The sequence below is a fragment of the Polyodon spathula genome, unplaced genomic scaffold (assembly GCF_017654505.1).
Source record: "Polyodon spathula isolate WHYD16114869_AA unplaced genomic scaffold, ASM1765450v1 scaffolds_2768, whole genome shotgun sequence".
NCBI classification, from domain to species: domain Eukaryota; kingdom Metazoa; phylum Chordata; class Actinopteri; order Acipenseriformes; family Polyodontidae; genus Polyodon; species Polyodon spathula.
Genome location: NW_024474235.1, coordinates 930 through 10,933, shown reverse-complemented (window position 1 = coordinate 10,933; position 10,004 = coordinate 930). Strand labels below are relative to the sequence as shown.

The window sequence follows — 10,004 nt, the reverse complement described above, 5'->3', positions numbered from 1 at the left end:
AGATTCTGTGTGTAAACAGTGTGTAACCCCAGCCTGGGATTTCACAGCGCTGTTTTCTGAAGCTGAAGATGAATTGCTGACAAACACTCTCCAGCTGCAACAGGTGCCCAAAGTCTTCATTGTGTCACTTCGATTATATGAATCATTTGACTGAGGTATGGAAACTTTCCACTGGGCACAGCAGCTCAAGTACATGCTGGTACTGTGTCCCCTGGTTATTGTAGCACAGAGCTGTGCTCTCTTTCCTCCTGTACTAGGACCCCTCTGGAGTCTTGCACTGGGGTCTGGGGTCCTATTACCTGTAACACAGCAGTGAAGTGAGTGGTGAGAGTAAACCAAGTCCTGCCAAGTCTGGAAACACAAAAGAGAAGAGAATGCTGTTCTGTAATGAGAGAATTGGAATGCCTCGGTTCAGACACGTTTAAAGGGATCCGGCTTGAAGAACAAATCAGTGAGAAACACTTCAATGAAAGCAAACGGTGGAAATGTTTGGAACCATATCGTTTATTCTGCTTGATTTGCTTCACCGAGGAGATAAGAAACGACAGGGAATGATAGATATGCAAAGTCCCATTCCAGTGCTCAGAAAGTAAACAGAGTGCAAAGTCCTCTTGTCTAAACCTGGCCTCAGTCCCAAACCCCGCCTCTTAGAGCTGAACTCAATTCCAGGAAATCAGCACAGTGAAGTTTCTGTTGTGAAATCGTCAGTCTCTCTGCTTCGCTGCAGGAAGAATGGCTTCAAACTTGTGGTCAGAGGAGCACTTGAACTGTTCAGTGTGTCTGGAGCTATTGAAGGACCCAGTCGCTATTCCATGTGGACACAGTTACTGTATGGGGTGTATTAAGAACTGCTGGGATCAGACTCATCATACAGGTGTCTACAGCTGCCCCCAGTGCAGAGAGACCTTTACGGCAAGGCCTGTTCTGTGCAGAAACACCGTGCTGGCTGAAGTTGTGGAGAAATTAAAGAAGACAGGACTCAATCCTCCTCCTGCTCAAAGTTATGCTGGACCTGGAGATGTGCCGTGTGATTTCTGCACTGGGAGAAAGTTCAAAGCTGTGAAATCCTGTTTGACGTGCCTGGCCTCTTACTGTGAAACACATGTCAAGCCACACAGTGAGGTTACTCCATTAAAGAGGCACAAGCTGGTCAATGCAACTGGAAATCTGGAGCAGAAGCTTTGTGCTGAACACCAACGATTATGTGAGGTCTTCTGTAGAACCGATCAGACGTGTATTTGCTTGTTGTGTACACAAGATAAACACAAGACTCATAATACGGTCTCAGCTGAGACAGAAAGGACTGGGAAACAGGTAAGGGTTTGAACCATTTCCCTATAGCTATCCTAGAAGATATATTTAACATGTTTGTTTACTAGGTTATATAGTTTTACGTTAGATCAGATTTGAATTGTATATTAAGAGCTATTTAAAGAGCCCTAGTTTTTTAATTGCTCTCTGTAAACTATGATGTATTGCAATGTATTTCAGGGTGTAACAGGGGCGTTGTTATGGGTGTGGCTATTGCTGAATGACAGGAGAGACAGGGGTGGTTTTCTTTGATAGAAAAACACAAAACGTTCAAAACAAAACACTGCTCGAAAACAACTAGAAAATAGAAGTTTACCAAACAAGAAAGGAGGCCCTGCTCCAGGAGCAGCCCTCCTGACACCTCCTCTCTAGACTTGGGAGGGATTAAAATCCCCTAAACTTGTTCCCTATTCCTTCCAGTGCTAGCGAACCTGGTTAACTCACACAGTGATCCCAGATACATTTTCCTATTGTGTTTTTCTCCCCCTGGTTAACACACGCAGTCGTGAGGATCCTACAGCAACACTCTCCTTCCCAGACAGTCTGTATCCCTGCTTGAACCAAGAAACTGGCTTTTCAGCCCCTTTTAAAGGCATGCGGACAAGGAGAATTGATAATCAATGAATCAGTTAACACCCGGCCACATTCCACCCTGGATTTGAATATGCCCTGGCATATGTAGCACACACTTGATTAGCAAAAACATTTCCAATCAAACAAAACCACACTGTTTCCACGTGCAGGACCTCAGCCCTGCCTCACTGGGTAAGAAGGATTTGTTCAGCTCTTTTGTGCTGCATTGGAATTTGAAGTGTAAAATTAGCATGAATTATAGTCCTAGTGTTTTTTATATGTATCTTGCAACTTAATAAAATCATAGGTCAGTTTCATTGTTTAAGATATTATAGTGCAACTAGTCACTCATAATTATTACAAACATTATAAAGAGGTAAGGGGGCAAGAAAATAGAAAATATATTTGAACTAAAATGATTCTGTCCGTTTCAATAGCATACTTAGGCAGGCCTGTGTTGGGTGTGACAGGATATCACTCAATGCCTCATCAGAAATGTCACTGTGTCACTGTGTTTCTACACAGAAGCAGCTGGGAGAGACACAGACAGAAATACAACAGAGAATCCAGGAGAGACTGAAAGAAGTGAAGGAGCTCAAACAGGCTGTGGAGTCACTGAAAGTGGGTATTGACAAGGGGGGGGTTATTATTATTATTATTATTATTATTATTATTATTATATTATTATTATTATTATTATTAACAGATGGACTGGAACACATCTGCAGAAGTTTGCTGTCTATGCCTGATGTGTTTTTGATATCAATTCTAACCATGTCTCCTCTACTGTGTTCTTTCACTCAGAGATCTGCATGCATAGAAATAAAGGAAAGTGAGAAGATCTTTACTGAGCTGATCCGATCCATTGAGAAGATCCACACTGAGGTTATTGAGCTGATTGGAGCTAACGAGAAGGCTGCAGTGAATCACGCTGAAGGACGCATGAAGAAACTGGAGCAGGAGATTGCTGAGCTAAGGAGGAGAAACACTGAGCTGAAACAGCTTTCAGAGACAGAGGATCACATTCATTTTCTACAGGTAACATCACTGCTTGTTAGAAAATCTCAAGTACATAACTGGGACGCTTTCACACAGACCTCTCCAATTGAATGAATCCTTGCTTTTCTCCAGGAATATTTTGGAGCCCATTCTGTTTCACTGAAAACTCCTTTTCTCCACTTTCCTGTTGTAGAATTTCCAGTCTCTCTGTGCCCCTCCTGAAGCTGGAGACTTACCCAGCGTTACTGTCAATACAGACATCTCTTTTGGGGCTGTGAGGAAAGCTGTATCTGAACTTAAAGACCATATTGAGGACTTCTGCAAGGGGGAATTAGTCCATATAACCACAACAGGTTGGTGTGAAATAGATTCCTTTGGTAGAGATTTCTCAAATAGACCATAGCTTGAGGAGGGACAGGACTTGGAAGACATTAATATCACACACACTGCCTATCACACACACACACACACACACACACACACACACACACACACACACACACAGCTGGAATGCAGAGACGCTGTTCCGAGGTGGTTCCGATGTTGGAAACGCGGGTTTCTCTTGGATTGAGCCGGTTTGCACTGGACAGGGAGGGCCTCTCAGCAGTTAATATAACGTTAGAACTAAATTAATAAAATCCGCTTCGAGACACCTTACAGTACGCTGCTAAAGAGTACTAATCACACCGAGCTGAATACTGTATTAAGAGCTATCAAAAACAAACCACGTCTATATATGTTGGTTGCTGTGAGGGCAGATTCACATCCCAGCGCTTTGATATCTCTGGGTTTGAAACGCCGCTCCATCAGTGGAACACCAATTATTATTATTATTATTATTATTATTATTATTATTATTATTATTATTATTATTATTATTATTATAATAAGGGAGCAGGGAACAGGGAGGAGGGAGGAGGGACGGGGACTGATGATGCAGGGAGGAGGGAGTGATTTGAGGATGCAGCAGACAATGACTGTTGTGTGTTTCAATTCTATTTCTCTCTTTTTTTCTGCCCAGTGAATGAAGTTGCAGTTTACAGTCTGCAGGCTCCAGAGCCAAGGAACAGAGCTGAGTTTTTAAAATGTAAGTCTGTTTTCACTGAAACATTTGATTGAAAGATGTGTCCCTCCATTGTGAGAAAAGCTAACACTATTCACGGATACCAAGATATTTAGGTAGAGGAAGATCTGAGTGGGTAAAATATAAACAAATGCCCCACCCCAGTGGATATGCATGTATTCACCTGTCCCAATACTTGTTGGAGGGGAGCATATCATATCTTAGCATTAGCATCATTACTGTGTGCAATGATTGCCAGCTGCAAAATGAATTCACACAAACTCACCCAAAATACAGATAATCCTTTTACTCCCTTCTGTCCCTTTGTACCGCAATGCCTCTTCTGTTTTCAAGCTGTTGTAATATGTATTGACCAGTCTGTCTTTGTGTTGGTTCTGTACCATTCAAACCTAGTGGAGATTTTCTCAGTGATTTGACTTTTCTAACCGTCTCTCCTCTACCCGTCCTCTTCTCTTCAATCAGATTCCTGTCAGCTCACACTGGACCCCAACACAGCGCATAGAGAGCTCTGTCTGTCTGAAGGGAACAGAAAGGTGACACGGAGGATAGAGACCCAGCGATCTCCTGATACCCCAGAGAGATTTGATTTCTATCCCCAAGTGCTGTGCAGAGAGGGTTTGTCTGGGACTCGCTGTTACTGGGAGATTGGGTGGAGTGGGGAAGATGCTGATATAGGAGTCACATATAAAGGAATCAGCAGGAAAGGAGGGGATGATTCATGTGCTATTGGAGACAATGAGAAGTCATGGAGTTTATTCTGCTCTGATTTCAGTTACGCTGCCTGGCACAATAACAATGAAACTGAAATAACTGCCCCCCTCTCCCCCAGAATAGGAGTGTATCTGGACTTTAATGCCGGCACTCTGTCCTTTTATGGCGTCTCTGACACAATGACCCTCCTGCACAGATTCCAAACCACATTCACTGAGCCTCTCTATCCTGGGTTTAGGCTTTGGGATTATGATTCCAGTGTAACAATCTGCCAGCTGAACTAGACTGTCTTGTGTTGTAAGAAACCCTTTGTATTGAACTCCCTGTCTGTCCTCTCCACTCCTTGGCTGAAGGGAATGTTCAATCTGACACAACTTTGGATGAAAGTTAGGGTTAAAACGGCGCCCCCTGCAGCGTGAAACGAGGTGAATTATTTGTTTTTACACTTGGGGCCGAGGCAGCCTCATTTTTACTGTTTAATCTGTCAGGGGAGTGTTTTTGTAATTGTAAACACTCACAACTGGACAGCTGTTTCAGCATCAAATGTTCAACATGTCCTGAGTATTTATTGATTACAAACACATACACAGCACCAAGTGGCAGACTTAGTTGGCATCTCTGCACAGTGCTAGAATTCCCACAGCAAGTACTGAGAAGTATCTCTTAAACTGATTGTAGCTCACTAAATAATCCCACAATGTGTTCCTATATTGCACTTCCATTGGCTACATAGGTCTCAAATGTGCAGGTTTGAAAAACATGACGGGCAAGATTCTCAGAAAACCATGATCTTGTTTCGAATTGGATTTTGTCTATCAAATGGATATTTATAGATATTTATAGTATCTAGCTGAACTATTTGGGATTTAGGTGTATCTGGCAAATCTATAAACCCTGGGGCTTCATACATACCTTTATACAGGCAAGCAATAGGTACAAAATGCCCTTTCCTCGTGTTATTATTAGAATTTTGTTTGTAAATGATCCCATTCTGAAATGGTTGGATAATTACCCTAACGAGCATTTAATTAGATGCACCGGGTCTACTCGTCAGGCAGTTCAAAGTTTCAATATTATAACTGTTTGCTTATTTGAACAATAATGCGAGTGAAATATCATCACAAGAAAGAAGACATTTCCATGGATATCGTAAATCCCAATCAAACTGCATTACATGTGCAATCTGCCCACAGTGGAAAAGCAGAAACGTGTTTTAAGCCTGGCCTTTGTCGCCCTCTTCAGGACAAACTGTGCAGCTGCGTAGGGCGTGATTGAAAGCAATTCTTTTCACTTGGTGTGGTTCCATTGGAAATGTAGGGCCCTATTCACACAACCTTGAGGACTGTTCTAAGCGCTGTTTTATTAAAGACTCTTTATTGTAGCTTAAATCAAGTTAAATCAAGTTGTTTGGAGAGGGTGAGAAGTTTATTTATTAATTTTATTGGTTATTATTATTCAAAGCACTGTTTAGTGTCAGCAGTCTTTATAATCACATTTTAAATTAAAACCAAAAAACATGAATGTAAATTAGCACCATTTTAATATCCTTTATTTTATGTTTCTGTGCTTAAATGAATGCAAACCTTTTTTCCCTGTACTTTTCCTTTAAATGTTTTGCAAAGTTTTAATTTTCAATAAATGTTTTGTTCTGCACCTACTTCTGAAATGAACATAAACTAAGTGGACTGTCAACAGCAGCTGCTCTCTGGAAACGTGAAGAGCACAAAAAAGCTTTGTAGAAAATGTTAAACACACATAAAAGATATTCTACTATAACAATGAGCACACAGTGTTGCTTTAACTAAACAATACCAGCAGAGCAGCCTGTTTCATACAGGTCTTTGTAACTAAACAATACCAGCAGAGCAGCCTGTTTCATACAGGTCTTTGTAACTAAACAATACCAGCAGAGCAGCCTGTTTCATACAGGTCTTTGTAACTAAACTATACCAGCAGAGCAGCCTGTTTCATACAGGTCTTTGTAACTAAACAATACCAGCAGAGCAGCCTGTTTCATACAGGTCTTTGTAACTAAACAATACCAGCAGAGCAGCCTGTTTCATACAGGTCTTTGTAACTAAACAATACCAGCAGAGCAGCCTGTTTCATGCAGGTCTTTGTCCAGTGACTGCTGGGTCTGATGTAAGAAGAATAAATCAGAGCCATTCAGCCTACTGTATCTTTCAAAGGTTTGCCTGCCAGTTGAAGGAGCCAATGATAGCAGGATAATACTATTGTGAAGCTGCTCAAAGAACACTACAGGCACAGTCCTGAATCCTCCCAGAAGCTGAGGGGGTGAAGTATAGAAGAACTGAAATGTCCGCTCTGGATAGACAAACACCAAAAAGATAACAAAGTTACAAACTGAATGAAAGGAGACAGTACAGTATTGTGGGAGAAAATAAAAGCAGGTTTTTCCCATCTTCAGCGTGCCCAGCTGGCATGAGCCTGTGAGGCTCTGTTGTCTTCAGAGCGCGAGCTCGGGTTCAAATGATTTCAGTCGCTTCTCGACTCTGGGATCAAGCTATCAGACACTTCCAGATGGTTAGTCAAGCTAACAGTCCCTAAAAGAGTCTAAAACATCCCATTTAAAACACACGAGAGCCCCATGCAGCCAGTCTACCGAGGCTAAGTGCTTGAGAAAGAGAGAGGGAGAGAGGTCTAAAGGGAAGGGGTGTATATCTCACTGCTCATGAACACACTGCTCCCAGGTAGGAAACCCACTGATCCTCAGCTACTGCTCCTAGTGATCTCACACAGCTCCAATCCTCCAAGTCCACAGCTCGAGTTGCAATCTGCTTTCTCAGCTTCTCACACAGCATAGCACACAGCTCCCAACTTACAGCTCCCAGATCCAGCACAGTTCATCTCCAGCACCCCCTCCTCAACACTCCCCACCCCACACTATATACTCTCAATCCATCACTTCTCATCAGCTAGACCAGCTGCACACCTCCAGCTCTGGCATAGTTTCGTTTTAACCCCATTGAAGGTGAGAGCACAGTGAAAAGTCTGTTTACAATGTGTTGTTTTAGAATCAGCTTGTTTCCCCTCTTCGCTGGTCAGCACGGGGGTCAGTAAGGTGTGGAATGGATTGGGAGTCCCTGGAGGAGTGCACAATCCCTGGCTCTGTTCTGAGAGTCCGATCTGCTCGCTTTATTAACCTGTCTTTATCACAGTTTGGAGCTGCACTGCTGGAGGAGTGCTTGGAGAGGCTGAAGCAGTTGTTTCCAGATCAGTCGTTCCCTGACACTGAGACACTTTCTCTAAGCTGCTGGTCTCCCCCGCAGTGGAGCGATACTGTGATGAACCAGGACCTGTGCTGAGGTTTGGGAACTGATCTAGTCTGTCTCTAAACAGCGCTGATGAAAAGACCTTCAGCGAGGGAGGCTGGGTGTGGATGACACTGTGCAAGCCAGCGCTCCCTAAAAGATCAGGGTCCTTCAATGGAGGGTTCTGTACACCATGTAGAGTACAAATCCAAGGAGGGTATGAGGAGGTTGTATAATGCACTGGTGAGACCGCACTTGCACTACTGTGTCCAATTCTGATCACCACAGTGAGGGACACTGTGGCCCTGGAGAGAGTCCAGCAAAGAGCAAACTATTTCCTTACAGCGTCTCCACTCAGCGGAAAGGGACCCGGTGAATCAGTACAAGTTCAAGGTAAATCTAGGTTTGAAGGTGTTATTTCTAAATGATAAACAGCATTTTCTAATAGCGATAGTGCCTCTCAATGATGGATCTACCGTGTGATAACTGACCTTGACTTTCTTTAGCGCACTCGCCTTTGACTCGGGACGAATAACTCCCCTCACGATCAAATATCACACGATAGAGCCATCATCGACAGGCACTGACGCAGAGAGATAGAGCGCATAATGGGGTCATTGAGGAGCATTTCAATATTGTTTTTGCCAAGGACTGTGCTTTTTGTTCTACACAATGACACTAGCGTTGCATGTTTCCAAAGGGGCTTCGTTTACTGTGGTAAAGCCCTTTGTGCGAGGGGAAGGGCCAGGACTTCACCACTGTTTGTGTGTTTGTGTGGGTGCGTCAACAAGGCCCAGTCACCAAGCTGCTTTTAAACAAACAAAACAGAGAAATCAGAATAAACTGTTTAAACAAAACCTGTGTGTGAACTAAATTAACAAAACTCTATACTATCAGTCCAGACGGCCGAGTCATTTACTAGTACACAGCCCTGCTTTCCCTGACTAGCGTTTGTAAAGGGAGTTTTTACCTTCCAGCTCTTTCTCACTCTCTTTCCGCTGTAACAAACCCACCTAAGCCAGTGTGAATGCCACGCTGGGGTCCGAGTAGCGCTGCATCACCTTTGTTATCCGGTAGGGTCCGGAATAGAGTTAGGTGCGCTTGTGCAGCTTTAACAATCAGCAGATTGTCCTCTGGCTGAAATGAACAGCAGTCTGGGAGCTGAAGTAATGATCCAAAGCTTTGATTAAATTACAATAAATAGTTAAAAACCCAGTAAATAAGCAAAATACCACAGGCTGCAATCCATCAAGAAATGCTATCCCAATTCCAGCCAGTGGGGGAGCACTCGAGCTCAGCCAGATTTCCCTATAGTAGGAGTTTCACTGGAGTGATTAAAGTGACTAGTGCATAAGAGAGAATAAATGTGACAACAAAACTCAAAGAAACACCCAAACAAAACCCAATGAAATCAATACAGACAAATATCAAACGAAGCAAATCAACAATCAAATACTAAAGCATGAAGCCACCCACTGAAACACGGAGTGTAGGGTTATACTGTAGTACAGGTTATCCCTCCCTCCAGAGGAGAGGTGATCCGCCCGCAGTATAGAACTAAAACCAGCCCCTCCCCCAGGTAGAAAGCATGCAGCAATATAGGACAGGACACAGGATACTACCCCCCAGTCCATTACCAGTTATTACCAGCAGCTACTGTTAATCAAATGAAAGGGTGCGATTGACAGCATCCATTAACAAAGAGATGAGAAGCGAGCTAACGGTTCTTTATCAATATGAATCAATATGGTATTTTGTTAGATTGCTTTCTTTCAAAAACAATGAAATGTATCTCAATAGAAGAGATTATTGTGAGTGAATGACAAAGAACAAAATCAGAAGCGTATGAGAAGCACCGCAAACCGGGCGGGCAGTGAAACGGATGAATCGTGCGGTGCAGTTTTTTGAAGGCGTTTCGCGTTGTTTTTGATGCCCAGTCCGGCAGTTGTGTCGAGTCCCGTCTCATCCCGCTCCCGTTTCACAGACCCGGATCAGCACTAGCGGTGCCCGCCTGCCTTCGTGTTCTGTGAAACCCGCTGCTAATATTGGGCTCG

The 10,004-nt window shown here is 43.3% G+C and overlaps 1 protein-coding gene across 1 annotated transcript; it reads left to right on the top strand.

Moving 5' to 3' along the window:
• Positions 1-243: 243 nt before the first annotated feature.
• On the top strand, positions 244-6,057 carry LOC121310894 (tripartite motif-containing protein 16-like). The gene is made up of 6 exons (XM_041243813.1): positions 244-1,314; positions 2,410-2,505; positions 2,689-2,922; positions 3,077-3,236; positions 3,905-3,970; positions 4,430-6,057. The coding sequence occupies exons 1-6, from the start codon at positions 733-735 to the stop codon at positions 4,960-4,962; spliced, it is 1,671 nt and encodes a 556-aa protein (XP_041099747.1). The 5' UTR covers positions 244-732; the 3' UTR covers positions 4,963-6,057.
• Positions 6,058-10,004: the final 3,947 nt, after the last annotated feature.

What these genes read in the sequence shown, in the direction of transcription:
- LOC121310894 (XM_041243813.1), top strand. Translation starts at nt 733, where the DNA reads ATGGCTTCAAACTTGTGGTCAGAGGAGCACTTGAACTGTTCAGTGTGT. An exon ending in AGTCCATATAACCACAACAG is followed by an intron (nt 3,237 to 3,904) that starts GTTGGTGTGAAA and finishes TTTTCTGCCCAG; the next exon opens with TGAATGAAGTTGCAGTTTAC. An exon ending in CAGAGCTGAGTTTTTAAAAT is followed by an intron (nt 3,971 to 4,429) that starts GTAAGTCTGTTT and finishes CTCTTCAATCAG; the next exon opens with ATTCCTGTCAGCTCACACTG.